At 41.8% G+C, this 18380-nt stretch overlaps 1 protein-coding gene across 1 annotated transcript; it reads right to left on the bottom strand.

The window, feature by feature from the left end:
- Positions 1-295: 295 nt before the first annotated feature.
- On the bottom strand, positions 296-8250 carry LOC139562385 (serine/arginine-rich splicing factor 3-like). The gene is made up of 7 exons (XM_071380081.1): positions 8157-8250; positions 7654-7708; positions 7197-7407; positions 6918-7064; positions 5188-5226; positions 3952-4038; positions 296-775 (listed from the first exon to the last, which is right to left on the bottom strand). Exons 2-7 carry the CDS (start codon positions 7658-7660, stop codon positions 748-750), a joined length of 519 nt encoding a protein of 172 aa, XP_071236182.1. The 5' UTR covers positions 7661-7708; positions 8157-8250; the 3' UTR covers positions 296-747.
- Between the last annotated feature and the right edge of the window lie 10130 nt (positions 8251-18380).

Below are 18380 nucleotides of genomic sequence, written 5' to 3'. Positions count from 1 at the left end.
TTCCCAGCCCTATTTCATTATGACTTAAGGGTTAAGGGATTGCAAGTTATCCAACTTTGAATAAATCAAAAAGATACATTTGCAATGCAGACGGAATTACCCAAATCATTCAATCGGTGACTCAGATTTTCAACCTGAGTCACACAAATTTCCATCTTAAGAACAATTTAATGACTAAGCTTCGATTTACACATCAATCCTTCCATCTCCCATCCAAGAATGTAGCATTCAGTGAGTCACAATCAAAAGTGAATGAAACATAACTCAAAAAAATCCAAAAAGTTATGCCCAGGGAAACCTGTTACCAAATGTTTAATTCAATCACTTCAAACAGTTTAACAGAAACAAGTACAAAGTAGTTGAGTTACCACATTCTATTCAACATGCAGTGTGACAGCTACTTCCTGTATGAAGTATTTACTTCAGAATTTATGGGGGAAATAATTGCCAAGTGGACTGAAAACATTTTCTAAATCAATCCTTTAACTCATTTGACTATGCGTCATGTAAATTTAAACAAATTAAAACAGGACACATTTGGTACAATAAAGACAGTAATTTGTGAATGATACAGTTTGCAAAGACGGAATTGTTTCAAAGATGGACAGACACGGCCGTTTCACTTCATACAAAGGAAGAAAGAAAAAACAAATCTAAAAGATTCTTTAAAAATGAAACGCACTCATCCAAAACCTGATTCAATACAAGAGACATCCTCGGGGTTGGACTTAGACTTCAGACTGTCACTCACTTTCTCTCCGCGGTCCTAGAGCGGCTGGGGGAAAAACGAGGATCTGTCAGAAACAATAATAACTTGCACTACAATCTAATGCCGACAGCCCTACAAATACAGTGGGGCCCGAAATTATTGACACCCTTGATAAAGACAAGCAAAAATGACTGCGTAAAGACATTTTACATTTAGAAGATGCTCTTATCCAGAGCGACGTCCAGTAGTGTGCATACTAGGGCTGACCCAATTTAGTCGACTTCGCGATTGTTTGGTCAAAAACTGTTGGTCGACCGAGATTTCTGTAGTCGAGCAGTCAAATAGATTTTTTGTTGCTATGTGCATAACAGCGAGGTTAACCAGCATATTGGTGTTGAACTATTTTATTATTTTACTAGGCAAATCAGTTAAGAACAATGACGGCCTAGGAACGGTGGGTTAACTGCCTTGTTCAGGGGCAGAACGACAGATTTGTACCTTGTCAGCTCGGGGATTTGATCTTTCGGTTACAAGTCCAATGCTCTAACCACTAGGCTACCTGCCGCCTAACAATGTGGCGGAGGCAGCAGTGGAGTAAAAAGACGAGGAAACAGCCCTTGCCTTAATTGTCTAAGAAAATTGAGGAGAGAAGACACCAACTTAATTATGTCCATAATCAATAGCCTCTTATAGTAGTGGCCCTGTATAACCACCATCGAGTTGTAGGCCTAAGAGCGCTTCCTGTTTAGTCTTAATACCGTAACTTACATAGGCCTATATATCAAAATATAGGCCTATATAGCAATCATTTATTCGTTAATTTCATCACATAGCATACGAGCCATTCATGCATTTGCTTTAAAATGAAATAAAAAGGGAGCTTTGGATAATTAGCCTAAACAATAAATAAACCGCAATTCACGCAACTGTTTTTAGTCGCTGCTGTAATAAAGGCTTAAAAAAAATATATATATATATATTTTTTTTAATTAAATTTTCTTGTTCGAACAGACTGGAACATTTATAATTTATTTAATGTTGTTTACACGGTTCCAAATGGTCTGAAGAAATAGATTAATCTAACAGCACCTGTTTGGCAAACAAAACACACGCAGCACTTGCTCCTACACCGTAATTTTTCTTGATTTCCAGTAGTTTCTACAACTACGTCAAATGTCTTTCATACCTCAACTTCCTCTTTCCCTCCTGAGCAACCAGTAAACATTTGCGCTTCAAGTTCCCCCCCCCCGCGTCCTCCGCATCCATTTTGCTATTACATGTTACGGTGTTCGGACTTTGTTATAACTAATTTATTGATGATATGCTATAGGCAAGGCCCTATTGGTGACATGCATGCAATGCATACATGTTTCACGTAAAGAGAGCAAGAGTTAAGGGAATATGGAATATTTTTCCTAAACAAATTAGCTATTTGGGTAACAGAACTTTTCAGTCAGAAACAAGAAACGAACTTGCTCTAATTATGTTGCAGCTTCAGCATGGACAACACTGCTTGTTGAGTGCCTGTTACCTGTTTGAGTGCCTGTGACGTTCGCCAGTCACAGGCACTCACTGCTATTTCATTATTTTTTTTACACAGCGTGGCCATTCTAACACATTGGGTTTTTGGCTAAAATGTCCCGGTACTGGGTAAAGTTCATGATGCTCTTGAATGGCCATCTTAGTCTCCGGACTTGAAACTAGAGGTCGACCGATTAATCGGAATGACTACCTGTTACGCGAGGGCAGCAAGAAGCCAAGGTAAGTTGCTAGCTAGCATTAAACTTACCTTAAAAAACAATCAATCTTAACTACACATGGTTGATGATATTACTAGTTTATCTAGCGTGTCCTGCGTTGCATATAATCGATGCGGTGCCTGTTAATTTCTCATTGAATCACAGCCTACTTCGACAAACGGGTGATGATTGAACAAGCACAGGCTCGTATTTCTGTGTGTTATTATGTTATAATTAAGTATATGATTTGATAGAGCAGTCTGACTGAGCGATGGTAGGCGCCAGCAGGCTCGTAGGCATTCATTCAAAAAGCACTTTCGTGCGTTTCCCAGCAGCTCTTCGCAATGCTTCAAGCCTATCAACTCCCGAGATTAGGGTGTAACCGATGTGAAATGGCTAGCTAGTTAGCAGGGTGCGCGCTAATAGCGTTTCAAACGTCACTCGCTCTGAGACTTGGAGTAGTTGTTCCCCTTGCTCTGCATGGGTAACGCTGCTTCGAGGGTGGCTGTTGTCGATGTGTTCCTGGTTCGAGCCCAGGTAGGAGCGAGGAGAGGGACGGAAGCTATACTGTTACACTGGCAATACTAAAGTGCCTATAAGAACATCCAATAGTCAAAGGTTAATGAAATACAAAATGGTATAGAGAGAAATAGTCCTATAATAACTACAACCTAAAACTTCTTACCTGGGAATATTGAAGACTCATGTTAAAAGGAACCACCAGCTTTCATATGTTCTCATGTTCTGAGCAAGGAACTTAAACGTTAGCTTTCTTACATGGCACATATTGCACTTTTACTTTCTTCTCCAACACTTTGTTTTTGCATTATTTAAACCAAATTGAACATGTTTCATTATTTATTTGAGGCTAAATTGATTTTATTGATGTATTATATTAAAATAAGTGTTCATTCAGTATTGTTGTAATTGTCATTATTACAAATACATGTTTTAATTTCGATTTTAAAATCGACCGATTAATCGGTATCGGCCTTTTTTGGGCCCTCCAATAATCGGTATCGGCGTTTAAAAATCATAATCGGTCGACCTCTACTTGAAACCCATTGAAAACCTGTAGTTTGAATTGCAGAGTGCAGTCCATAAGAGCAAACAAAGGCTCTGGAAGGACTCTGTATGTAGGAACGGTCTAAGATTCCTTCTAACGTGTTAACCAACTCATAAAACATTTCTGAAAAAGGCTCAGTGGCATCATCCTCACTAGGTGAGGTATTGAAAAGAAATTAAAACAGGGGTGTCGATAATAGGCAAATGTTTTATTACTTGTTAAACAAAATGTATTTATGCGCAATTTTATTAATATAATTTACAACAATGTTAGAGCATAGTGCTTCAAAATTATTGTAGTCATTTTTGTGCATCGTCATCAAGGGTGTCAATAACTACACTACACACACTATAACTACCACTACACATATAGGAAGACGCCTGTGGATACACAAAGACAAGAAACAGATGCCATTAACGTCATGAACACACACTTACCTCCGGGACCTTGAGAAGGATCTTGAAGGTTTATGGTTCCTGTCTCTGGAGATAGACCTATCTCTTCTTCGGTCTCGAGACAGAGACCTAGAGAAGAACAAGTCAATTAGAGTGTGTTTCCGATGTACCGGTACTCGCATGTAATATCAGAAATATTACATTTGAACAATGGTCACTTAAAGCTATAGAGCATCAATTAGTATCGACAACGTCTGAACCATGTATAAACATTTTATAACAGTCGGAAGTGGGTTCTTTAGATTGGTAGGGCCGAACATTTTTGTAGTAACATATGAAAAGGTACTACGGTATTCTAAAATGTTGGTATCATAAGTACCATGTTTTGGGACCGTGATATAACCGGTATACTGTGCAACACTATTAGACAGGAAATAATTCCTTTGTCTAGATAGGCTCAGAAATGTGACAAGTCACTCAGCAAATGTAGCATCTGAAACCTGACACTTCAGGTCAGCCCCGCTGGTAGAGCAGGAGTGGAGAGATTGGGCTTTTTTTTGCACTATAAGACACGGGACCCGACAATATATATAAAGCGCTTTGTACACCAAAACACCCAGCCCAGAACCACTCAAAGTCCCCCAAACAGGGAACTTAATGTTAAGATGTAAAAATGTTTTTAACCAAAACTATTGCTGATGGTGAACTTGAACAATCAAAATCAGATCTATAGTAAGCCCTGTTCAGGAGGTATAGCCAGATAAGTGTTGATTCCAGTAAAACACCATTTAACATTCGCAGAGACGACAACCTAGCAAAGCACAGGTTCTCACTCAACTAATAAAGCCTAATATCACGCAAGACATTTTAGCATTTGAATGCTGAAGGTGCCGAGCAGATGTGCACGACCAGGAACAGGCCGACTAACTCACGTTGGCCAGCACGCAAAGTTGGGCACAGTGCAGTTCGACTAGGCTACTGATATTGCCCGGGGTTGTTCGGCATGCAAAATGACTTGTAGATCAATGACTGGCAACAGTTACATGCAGTTTGCCACTAAAGGAGAGGACGTGCTAGTGGTCAGTCACAAAAGATGAGGTATTTTCAGAAGGTAGAAAGAATGTAATATGAACTTGTATTTTAAAAATCAGGGACCGGTGCAGATTGGTGAATCTTTACATCCCTACTAGTTAGATAGCTACCACAGAACTGTTAAGACGTGGAGGCTGGGCAAAGAGGGCACACTAAGGAGAATGTAGTAGAGGCATTTAGGCTCACCTGCTGCGACTGCGGCTAATGCTCCTCCTCCTAGGAGAGCTGGACGGAGAAGGGAAAACAGTTTCAATACAGGGTATTATTGCATCAATAACACCTGTCAAACATGACATTCCTTACTCCTGAAGAAGCATCATTACACAATACCACACACAGCCCTCCTCTTTCTGCAGACGGGACAGATCAGGGGATCCCTCTGCACCCCTGCTAGAGGACAGAAAGCCTGGACAACCAACTGAGGTCAAAATGAGACCTCTTATAAAACTCAGGAGAACGGGGAAGTTTAAATGAACACAAGCATATAAACAAAGTGAGACAATGAATTAGAAGCTATAAAATACAAGTATGCAGACTTAAAAGCTACATACCTGTACTATTTGTTGTACAAACGTACAAAGGGCACATTTCTTAAATCACTACCAATATTGGACCTCATAAATGGTAATACACAGTTAATGCTAACCAGGGCAGCTCCAAGACCCCACAACTTTTGAGTTTCAGGACAAAAGCTTTTTATTTGTAATCTATGAGAGGGAGATTCTAAATGATAATAATCGTACTCAAAAGTTGTTTGAAACTAAATTCAAGCCACAATTTCTATGACTGCCAATTGCATATTGTCAAGCAGCTGTTAAACCAAACCTGTGGTAAGCATGACACTACAAAAAGCAGGAGAAAAGCAACTTACTATTTTTGGGGGTTTGGACACAAGATAGAAATGACGCAAGGAAGCCACACTGATGGCGAGGGAGGTAGAATTTGCAGAGAGGATTTGCCACATGTTGCAAATGTTGGAGTTATGGAGTTGGTTGGCTGGAGGGGGTACAGTAGTTGTAGATTTTCCCTGTCTTTGTGTGGTTAGCCGGGGCCTGCTGTGCTGCTTGTAGGTAGTTGTGTTGATAATTGGGGAAAGTAGTTAAATCGCTGACTGGTCAGAATTGTGAGGTGGGCTGCGACGCTGACGATTGGGTTAAGGTTGGAGGAGGAGGAAGCTGAGAGCTGCATGCTCAGGAACCAATAGGCTGGAGCGGAACATGACGACTGGCCATGCCTGGGTCAAGTGACACGGCACCAGCGAAGCTGATTGGGTGGGGCACAGTGCTGGCGCTGGTCAGTGGTCACATGATGCTGTAAGAGGACTAGTTGACTGACTGTCTCAGAGGGTGGTGAGAAGAGGCATGGTGATGACTCTGCAACGGGGTTCATTTTTATTAATATAGATCGATGGCAAAAAACGAAACTGAGAAAATGAAACAAAACTGACATCCAGATAGCAATTAAATGATCAAACAAGTGCCCCCTTTTTCCGAAATTTGATGGGTGATAAATGTTTATCTTAAAGAATTTACCTTAAAAAATGTATTGCCCAGATCAACAAATGATGCCTGAAATAAACCTTTCAAAATCACCTAAATTTTGACCTGAAAAAAAGACCCAATCCCTCAGATGAGTAAATGATCCTTTTCCAACTCTGATTGTGTCCATAGTAAAAATGTTATAATGTATCACAGCACTAACCAACCTACAGACAGTGCAGGTGTGTGTGTGTGTGTGTGTGTCTACCTGCCAAATCCAGCCCACTAAATTGAAATGATAGGACATATGATACAATTGGAAGGGATGGAAGGGAGGGTGTGGGGTTGACTGGCAAGGTAGGTAGGTTATAAACACTTGTTGGCCTACACGTTAAAGATAAGTGAGAATAAATCTAGGTGAAAGGTGATGTATCATACCGGCGTCTGACAGGCGGGCTCCCACGGCGCCTGCTGCTGTAGTCATCACGTCCAGGACGACGGCTCCAGGAGGGTGGAGGTCCGCGGCTCCTCGAGCGTTTCTCACCATTGGACAACTCAACTCTCACTCTGCAGCCAGACAGAGTCCTGTTCACATACATTAATTGCAGAAGAATACTAGTTAGACTGGAATATGGCATATGACTCACTGTTTTGCTCAAGTGATTAACTGAATTTCACATTCTTGGTGGACAAGAATGTATTTAAGTAGTGGCTTACCTCCCATCCAATTCTCTCACAGCATCAGTTGCATCTCTTGGGTCCTCAAACTCGACAAAGGCAAAGCCTGGTGGGTTCCTCGCCACCCACACACTACGCAGAGGGCCATAGTACCCAAACGCCCTCTCCAACTCAGTCTTGTTTCCACTGTTGCCCAAGTTCCCAACATATACCTTACAATCAAGAGGACAATCTCTGAGATGAGCAGGTTCTAAGAGTGAAAGGAAAGAGGAAAATAAGATACCACAAGTACTACATCCAGTCATTCACAATTACATTCATTAGAATTGTTCTAATTCACATCACTCCCATCGACATAATTTGTGACAACGCTGTGTTAAGTGGCCAAACGCCCCTAATTAAGCTAATAGTTTTTACTTTTTTTTTTTTTTTTTTTTTTACATATAAGAAATGAGACCGGAATACACGCTGGGTGCATATCACGTTCGGTAATTACCTCCCATCTCGAAGGATCCTTGTTTCCGTTGAAGGGTTGACAAAAAAATATAAATCTGGAAGAAAGGAGGGAGACTTGATTAGCATTGATTAGTTAACTATATTGTTAGCTATCAAGTTAACGTGCTTAGCTAGCTACCAACAACGCGATTGTTTAAATGGAACTTAATACGATCGCTAGTTATTTACATCTTTAAGTAACAAGTGCATGGATAAATACATTCATAAATTAGACAGCAAAAACATGTATTGTATTAATCTAGCAGTGCTGCTCATTGTTAGCTTCCATTAGCTAATATTAGCAGTGGAGGAGCATCGCGGTTAGCTTAGCAAGATGCTGGCTTTTGTTGACGGTTCAAACGAACTATTCGACTAAAGCAAAACAATTTTACAGTGAATGATGTTGTTAAATCGTAAACGGTTTTCATTCCCACATCCATTAATCACAATTGTACTCGTTATATCTGCGCCAAAGTCTCCCAACACGGATCAGACTAATCTTACCTGCGAACAGCAGTCTCCACACGGTGTTCGAAAATGGCGTTGAAATGAAAGAAATAATCTAGACAGCTCGGGGTCAGTAAAGTGCTTTACCGGTGGCCTATCGCCGTCTACTGGAGTGGAGTATTATGACTACCTGACCAAGTATATTTTTCTTTAAAAAAAAAAGCTGTGTCGAGACCAGATACCTAAATAACATGTATTTATTTATACAATGGTTCTTCTTAAGCATACATTGCAGGGTACGTAATATATAGTTTATCCAGCATGGTGTATAATTAAGCAAAACGGCAAGAGGAGGTGTGGTATATGGCCAATATACTGTACCACGGCTAAGGGCTGTTCTTATGTACCACGCAACGCGGAGTGCCTGGACACAGCACTTAGCCATGGTATATTGTCCATATATCACAAAACCCCGAGGTGCCTTATTGCTATAATAAATTGTTTACCAACATTGCCAGCCAATCAGCATTCAGGACTCAAACCACCAAGTCTATAATTAATCAATAAGGCCCGAGGGGGTGTGCTATTAGATAGAACGTCGCTAACCACCTCCGTGTCACCGGCTTCATTACCAAATACATTGCAGACATTATCCCCACAGAGAAGATTCGCTGCTTTCCCAATCAAAAGCCCTGGATTAAAATTGAGGATTAGTGCTAAACTAAAGGACAGGGCTACCACTCACAGGGCTATCGTAGTCAACCCTGAAGTAACGGCTGAGGACACGAACCTACACGTCCTGCTACGACGTCCTCAGAGCCATCAAACAAGTAAAGGGACAATATAGGAACAAGGTGGAATCCTATTAAGCAGGCTCTGACGCCTGCTGATTGTGGCAGGGGCTACAGTCCATTATAGATTACTAAGGAAGACCCAGCCATGATCTGCCCAACGATGCCTCTCTACCAGACAAACTCAATGCATTTTATGTAGGCTTTGACAAAAAGAACACCTAGCTGTGCATGAGCGACCCTGCTGACCCAGGGGACTGCGTGATCTTGCTCTCTGAGGCCGACGTGACTAAGGTTTTTAATCAGGTCAACACTCGTAACGCTGCGGGCTGGACGGAATTCTGCGTTCTCAGAGCAGGTGCAGAACAGCTGGCAGGCATATTCACGGTCATTTGCATCCTCTCCTTTTCCCAGTCTGTAATCCCCACATGTTTCAAGATGACCACCATCCTTCCTAAGGCCACCTGCCACAATGACTACTGCCCTGTAGCACTCACATCTGTAATCATCAAGTAAGATGGAGCCGACAGATATGGCAGCTCTGCTTCTAACTCCTAAGCAACCTTTACAAGCATTTTGCTACACCCGCAATAACATCTGCTAAATATGTGTATGTGACCAATAAAAATGAATTTGATTAGATTTGCATTGAAAGGCGGGTTATGGCACACACCAACTCCATCATCCCAGACACGCTCGACCCATTACAATTTGCATACCACCCCAACAGATCCATAGACGACACAATCTCAATTGCACACTACTCTGTCCTCACCCACCTAGATAAGAGGAATACCTATTTGAGAATGCTGTTCATTGACAGCTCAGTGTTCAACACGTCAACAAGCTTGGGACCCTGGACTGAACACCTCCCTCTGCGACTGGATCCTGGTGAGGGTAGGCAGCATCATCTCTGCCATGCTGACCCTTAACATGGGGGCCCCACAGGGGTATGTGCTTAGTCCCCTCCTGCACTCGATGTTCACCCACGACTGCGTGGCCACGCACGACTCCAGCACCATCTTCAAGTTTGCTGACGACGCAACGGTGGTAGGCCTGATCACCGGTGACGATGGCACCGCCTACAGGGAAGATGTCAGTGACCTGGCACTGTGGTGGACTGTGGACAACAACTTCTCCCTCAGACCAAGGAGCTGACTGTGGACTACTGCAGCCCTGTCCATCGACAGGGCTCTTGGATCAAGAGCCTCATGTTCCTCGGCGTCCAAATCACTAAGGACATAAAATGGTCCACACACACGCAAACATTTGTGAAGAAGGCGCAACATCTTCCCCTCAAGAGGTTGAAAAGAGTTCTACAGCTGCACCATTGAGAGCATTTTGACTGGCTGCATCACTGCTTGGTATGGCAACTGCATTGCCCTCAATTGCATGGCGCTACAGAGGGTGGTGCGGACAGCCCAGTACATCACTTGTGCCGAGCTCCCTGCCATCCAGGGCCTCTATATCAGGCCCGGAAAATTGTTGAAGACTCTAGCCACCCAAGCCATTGACTGTTCTCTCTGTTTCTGCACGGCAAGCGGAACCGGAGCGCCAAGTCTGACACCAACATGTTCTTGAACAGCTTGTTCCCAAGCCATAAGACTGTTAAATAGCCAACAAAATGGCTACACAGACAATCTGCACCTATCCTTCTATAAAAAATAGTTTTTTTTGCACTGTCTCTATGCACACTCTACACACTCAATTAGACTCACTCGTACTGACACTCCAACACATTCACACTCACACACACACACTTAATTTGCTCACACACACATAACACGCACACACATTCATACTGACTCTACACACATGCACACACACTCACATACAATCATCATATACTCTGCTGCTACTCTGTTTATCATATACAATATCCTAATGCTTAGTCAGCTTACCCCTATACATATCTAAACCTACCACTCCAGTTTCCCTGCACATTATAAATATGGTATTGGCACTTATTTTTTTTTCTCGTGTGTTTTTGTTCTACTTGACTTTTGTATACATTTTTTTATAGGTCCACTGATATTGATTACTGCATTGTTGGGAAAGAGCAAGCAAGAAAGGCATTGTACTTGTATGTGCACGTGACAATAAAAACTTGAAACTTGAAACACCATGGTAGACCTACACTGTTAAAATTGAAAGACTCAAAACACCATCAAAAGTAGTGCACTTTTGCTGAGATCTGGTGTTTGGAGTGTGTTTGAATGTAAAACCAATGTAAGTGTTATAATACACTGAATGTATTTCAAAACAGAATGGAAGTATTCTGAGCCACCCAAAGTGGTTCTTCAATCTGAATAGTTGTGTTTCTAACAGAGTGTTGTGAAAACACTTTTTGGTGTTTCAGTGCATGTAAAAGGTAGCATCCAAACACAAAATGTTTTGGCAGACTGTGTCTCTCATATAATCAAATGTTTCTAAATTGCAAAGGGTTTACAGCATAAATATTGATTATACATATAAACTGAATTTTCTGGTAAGATTTTAATTAACATTTAAAGAAGACACTGGGAAATTAATACTTTTCCTATGGTAGACTTTGGCACTAATTATAGACCTGCTGTTGCCAGGCAACTTTGTGAGATTATAAATAATGTTACAATCAAAATGTTTAGGGTTGTGTAAATTATAGCAGAGGTAACATGTATAAGGTGACTGGTATTCATGTGAGAAGGTGGATGTGAACCCAGGTCTGTTGCTTGTCAAAACACTGCCAGTCTTCAGGAGTAAACCATTGTGCAGAACCACCCTTGTTACACTGATCACATTGGGCCCGATTCAGACTTAAGATGAGTAGGCTTTATTGTTTATTTTTGAAACCCCTTTTTCTCCCCAATTTCGTGCTATCCAATTGGTAGTTACAGTCTTGTCTCATCGCTGCAACTCCCGTACGGACTCGGGAGAGGCAAAGGTCGAGAGCCGTGCATCCTCTGAAACACAACCCAACCACTCGATTTCGTCTCTGCGTTATATTGGCATCGAACATGTCACCCTCCCTAGGAGAGGGGGTGACCTTGATAATTTATTGTTGAAACGAGAAGCTGCCTGGATCTTTCATTAAAAGACACTTGCTCCCTTCGGTCTCAACGTAGACTTTGATCTGAAGCCATTCTTGTGATTATTGTGACTTTGCCATTGTAATTGTTTGTAAGCTTGTGTAGTCTAAAATGAATCTATGATCGTATGCTATCCATTTGTTTATTTGTATGCTGTTCTTTGTATGCCATTTTAATATTTGATAATTAACCAATGATATTAGGCCATACTTGGCCATGATTACAGACACCTGTGTCTTTTGACACTATATAAACGAGTCATACCGCAGTGTTTGATCACACCCTGATGAAGACAGCTTGGCTGTCGAAACGTTGGACATTACATTTTTGCATCTGAGCTCTTAGAGTGTGCGGCTCACCTTTATTTTCAAGTTTTCCACTCCGCTAGCCAGTACCTCGCCTAATAGGTGTGCGTTTATTTTTCTTCTAGAGGAGTTTATAAACATCATATAAGAGCAGGGAATACACAATAAGACAAGAGACTCTCATTTACAGTATTTGAAAACTCCAGAAGAAGGGATTTAATTATACACTAGATGGGATTTCAAGCTTTAGAGCGGGGAAACAACACCAAAAGAGAAGGGATCTAATTCTGCACTACACAGGAATCCAAACACAAGGGTTTTCAACCTTTTCTGGGTCAGGGTTCCCAGCTTCTGGCAAGGTGTTGCACAACTCTTATGTGATGTTACCACACACCATGACATGTTTCAGAACACCTCAGGATGAATGTTTCAGTACACCTTAAATCTGTCACAATGCCCTCACAACCATGTATTTCAATACTCCAGCAAAGTTAAGGTTTCGTCTCCTTTAAGGTATACAGCTCAGTTGCCACTAGTTTTAGTGTTACAAAACACTTCATTTTTACAGTGTAGCATGAAGTGCTAACCAGTGGTGGATAGGTAGGTACCAAAATCAATATCTACAGTGCTTTTGGAAAGTATTCAGACCCCTTGACTTTTTCCACATTTTGTTACGTTACAGCCTTATTCTAAAAGGGATGTAAAAAAAATCCTCATCAATCTACACTCAATACCCCATAATAAAAAAGCAAAATCATAAAAAAAAAAAAAAAATGCAAATGTATTGCAAAAAAAATATATATATATCATGTTGACACAAGTATTCAGACTGTCACGTTCTGACCATAGTTCTTGTGTGTTTTACTTGTTTTAGTGTTGGTCAGGACGTGAGCTGGGTGGGCATTCTATGTTGTTTGTCTAGTTTGTCTGTTTCTATGTTTGGCCTAATATGGTTCTCAATCAGAGGCAGGTGTTTTGTGTTGTCTCTGATTGGGAATCATATTTAGGTGGCTTGTTTTGTGTTGGGGTTTGTGGGTGGTTGTTTCCTGTCTTTGTGTTCGTTTCACCAGAGAGGACTGTTTCGGTTTGCCACGTTTGTTATTTTTATATTTTGTAAGTGTTCACGTTATTCGTCTTGATTAAATCATGTTGAGCACAAACTACGCTGCGTCTTGGTCCGATCCCTGCTACACCTCCTCTTCAAACGAAGAGGAGGAAGGCTGCCGTTACACAGACCTTTTACCCAGTACTTTGTTGAAGCACCTTTGCCAGTGATTACATCCTCGAGTCTTCTTGGGTATGACGCTACAAGCATGGCACACATGTATTTGGAGACTTTCTCACATTCTTCTCTGCAGATCCTCTCAAGCTCTGTCAGGTTGGATGGGGAACGTTGCTGCATAGCTATTTTCAGGTCTCTCCAGAGATGTTGGATCGGTTTCTAGTCTGGGCTCTGGCTGGGCCACTCAAGGACATTCAGAGACTTGTCCGGAAGCCACTCCTGCATTGTCTTGGCTGCGTGCTCAGGGTCATTGTCCTGTTGGAAGGTTAACCTTTGCCCCCAGTCTGAAGTCCTGAGTGCTCTGGAGCAGGTTTTCATCAAGGATCTCTCTGTACTTTCCCTAAATAAAGGTTAAATTATTAAAAAAAATAAATACATTTGGCTCCATCCTAATGAATCTCCCAGTCCCTGCCACTGAAAAACATCCCCACAGCATGATGCTGCCACCACCATGCTTCACCTTAGGGATGGTGCCAGGTTTCCTCCAGATGTGACTCTTGGCATTCAGGCCAAAGAGTTCAGTCTTGGTTTCATCAGATCAGAGCATCTTGTTTTTCATGGTCTGATAGTCCTTTAGGTGCCTTTTGGCAAACTCCAAGCAGGCTGTCATGTGCCTTTTACTGAGGAGTGGCTTCCGTCTGGCCACTCTACCATAAAGGCCTGATTGGTGGAGTGCAGCAGAGACAGTTGTCCTTCTGGAAGGTTCTCCCATCTCCACAGAGGAAGTCTGAAGCTCTTTTAGAGTCACCATCGGGTTCTTGGTCATCTCCCTGACCAAGGCCCTGCTTCCCCGATTGCTCAGTTTGGCCTGGCAGGCCAGCTCTAGGGAGAGTCTTGGTGGTTCTAAACCTCTTCCATTTAAGAATGATGGAGGCCACTGTGTTATTGGGGACCTTCAATGCTGCAGGAATGTTTTGCTACCCTTCCCCAGATAAGAGCCTCGACACAATCCTGTCTCGGAGCTCTACGGACAATTCCTTCGACCTCATGGCTTGGTTTTTGCTCTGACGTGCACTGTCAACTGTGGGACCTTATATAGGCAGGTGTGTGCCTTTCCAAATCATGTCCAATCAATTGAATTTACCACAAGTGGACTCCAATAAAGTTGTATAAACATCTCAAGGATGATCTATGGAAACAGGATGCACCTGAGCTGAATTTCGAGTCTCATACAAAGGGTCTGAATTCTTATGTACTAAATAAGGTAAGATGTTTTTTCTTTGTCATGGGGTATTGTGTGTAGATTGAGGATACATCTTTTTTTTTTTTTAATCTATTTTAGAGTAATTCTGTAATGTAACAAAATGTGGAAAAGGGGTCTGAATACTTTCCAAATGCAATGAACATATATCCCTTATTTTCACTCATCCTCCTCCTACAGCCAGCTCCTTCCATCTACCCTATTTATACCACACTGTGCTTGGCCTTGACCTATTCATTCAAAAAACAGGGCTTAGACATTGACTCTGGCCTACAGTTCTAAGCCCTGACACAATATCTAACGGAATGTATGAATTAGAGTGCAGTACGGTTCAGCAGGGCGACTTCCATGTTCCTCAGCTATCACCCCCTCTGACCTTTGTAGGCCAAAAGTACACAGCTAAAAAGGATTAGGACAGGAAATTAAACTGATGAGGTTCTGTATCACAGATGGCTCTTCAACAAACAAAGAGCATGATGTTGCTCAGCTTTATTTTCATTCTGTGTGCATGTTTGAGTGTACTAGGCAGCTTTTCTCTCACCTATGGGCCAACACACTGTGTCTGTGGTTAAACTTTTTTGTTTTGTTATTGTTGTTTCTCTTCTTCCCCTGTGACACAGTATTCTCTTTTAGCCTGCTGAAATAAAACATCTTTTTTTCTTCCGACCACTCAGGGCACAGTGTTTTTCAATCAGATTAGTACAGCACATTCTGTTCTGTTTCACTTCCTGATGACTTGGTATCCTTGCATGAACCCGTCCTCATGCTTACAGTTACTGTACTCTCACACTCTCACATACACACACACACACACACACACACACACACACACACACACACACACACACACACACACACACACACGCACAAACACACACTTTCTTATAATATTGGCATTGAATTCTGGAGAAGAATACGTAGGCTATATTATTTTCTAAACATCTGCTGTTGCTGACGATAACAAAGGAATAGTCCAGCAAGAATACCATAATAACAAGAATTCCTTAAAATGGCAGTAGACAGTAAACATTGGCAGTAGAATGGCCTTACTGAAGATCTCAGTGACTTTCAACGTGGCACCGTCATAGGATGCCACCTTTCCAACAAGTCAGTTTGTCAAATTTCTGCCCTGCTAGAGCTGCCCTATTCAACTGTAAGTGCTGTTGTTGTGAAGTGGAAATGGCTAGGAGCAACAACGGCTCAGCTGCCAAGTGGTAGGCCAAACAAGCTCACAGAATGGGACCACCGAGTGCAGAAGCGCGTAGCGGGTAAAAATGGTCTGTTCTCAATTGCAAAACTCACTACTGAGTTCCAAACTGCCTAAGATCACCATGCGAAATGCCAAGCGTCGGCTGGAGTGGTGTAAAGCTCTTCGCCATTGGATTCTGGAGCAGTGGAAACGTGTTCTCTGGAGTGATGTATCACTCTTCATCTGCCATCTGGCAGTCCGATGGACTAATCTGGGTTTGGCGGATGCCAGGAGAACTGTCACGCCCTGGCCTTAGTTATCTTTGTTTTCTGTATTATTTTAGTTAGGTCAGGGTGTGACAGGGGGGATGTTTGTGTGTATTTGTCTCGTCTTGGGTGGTTGTATTGTATAGGGGGTTTTGTAGAGTTTATGGGGTTGTGTTCAGTGTAGGTGTCTAGGTATGTCTATGGTTGCCTGAGTGGTTCTCAATCAGAGACAGCTGTCTTTCATTGTCTCTGATTGGGAGCCATATTTAAGGCAGCCATAGGCATTAGGCTGTTGTGGGTAATTGTCTATGTCTAAACGTTAGTAGCTTTTGTGTGCACTTTCGTTTTGTAGCTTCACGGTCGTTTGTTGTTTTTGTTTAGTTTTGTAAAAGTGTTCGTTTCGTGTTTCGTCTTCTCTAATAAAAGAAGATGTATTTGTATCACGCTGCGCCTTGGTCCACTCTTCCTCATCAAGACGATCGTGACAAGAACACTACCTGCACCAATGCATAGTGCGAACTGTAAAGTTTGGTGGTTGAAGAATAATGATCTGGGGCTCTTTTCATGGTCCGGGCTAGTCCCCTTAGTTAAGTGAAGGGAAATCTTAACTCTACAGCATACAATGACATTTTAGATAATAACGTGCTTCCAACTTTGTGGCAACAGTTTCGAGAAGGCCCTTTCCTGTTTCAGCATGACAATGCCCCTGTGCACAAAGCAAGGTCCATAAAGAAATGGCTTGTTGAGATTGGTGTGGAAGAACTTGACTGGCCTGCACAGAGCCTTGGCATCAACCCAATCAAACAGCTTTGGAATGAATTGGAATGTGAGCCAGGCCTAATCACCCAACATCAGTGCCCGACCTCACTAATGCTCTTATGGCTGAATGGAAGCAAGCCCCTTCAGCAATGTTTCTACATGTAGTGGAAAGCCTTCCCAGAAGAGTGGAGGCTGTTATAGCAGCAACGGGGGGGATCAACTCCACATTAATGCCCATTATTTTGTAGTGAGATGTTCAATGAGCAGGTGTCCACATACTTTTGGTAATGTAGTGTACGTTGAATGGACAACTAAAGTTAAATGAGCTCACTGTAATAACTGTTGTATAAATATATATAGATTCACAATTTCACATACTCAAAAATACATTTCTGCTGTGTTGGGAAAAACTTTTTTCAACCAAAACCCCCCAAAACTATCTGAGCATCACAGTTCTTTTTTGGAATGAATTCTGGTGAGCAATGTGCAATGTCAACATTTGTGTATAGGCGTGGTTTCATTCCAACTGGGTAACCAAACCAGCAGTAGGCATTGCATAGCTAAAACAGAACCCGGACAGGACCAATAAAGAACCGGACAGGACCAACTTACTTCATTGGACTGACTATCCATTGGCTTCTCCTTTTAGCCGAGGGATATAAAACAAACAAATTACAGAATTAGGCTTTCCTGATTGTCTATGCATCTTACCTAGTCCAGTCAACACACGATCACAGCTTATTGTGAAATAGACACAAATTACTTATTCGAAATGTAAGTCCTTATGATTTTTTCTAGTAGAGCAACAGAATATGACCATGCTGATTAACTTACTTTCCAACATATTAAGTGACATTGACTGTGATGGATGGGGTAATAGGAATAGTGCCAGAGGATTATGATTCATAGTCATAGCTAATACATGACACCATACTTGTCATTTTCAGAAACCTAAATGCACTAATTACAGAATAACATGTAGCTTAGTGATACAATGTAAACCAATTATATTGAGTAGCAGTCTGTCCTAGCTACTTTTAGTAATCACAAAAGTGATGACAACTTCAAATGGGTTAAGCAATGAGTCATGACTGAGGATGTAAAAATGCCACACGTGAAGTATCAAATAAGCAAGTTAATCTGAACCTAACGCAATAGGTTATTGCGTTATATATTCTTGTAAGAAAACTCTGTCCCCACACAGTACACAGTGTTGGTTACATCCCTGTGGGTTTGGTCAGCCTAGTCATTTCCACCTGTGCTATGTCACTGTTATAATTAACAAGAACATAATGTTCCATCCAATAACTCGTGGCTCTCTGCCAGACCAGGCTTTTAGTCCGACAGACATCTTTGGTCACCATCCCCGCTACTTCTCAGTCTAGAATTAAATCAAACCCCCTCCACTGCATTGTGTATT

The sequence above is a fragment of the Salvelinus alpinus genome, chromosome 2 (assembly GCF_045679555.1).
Source record: "Salvelinus alpinus chromosome 2, SLU_Salpinus.1, whole genome shotgun sequence".
Classification (NCBI taxonomy): domain Eukaryota; kingdom Metazoa; phylum Chordata; class Actinopteri; order Salmoniformes; family Salmonidae; genus Salvelinus; species Salvelinus alpinus.
Note: the sequence above shows the minus strand (reverse complement) of the source record. Positions and strands in the feature narration are given on the sequence as shown.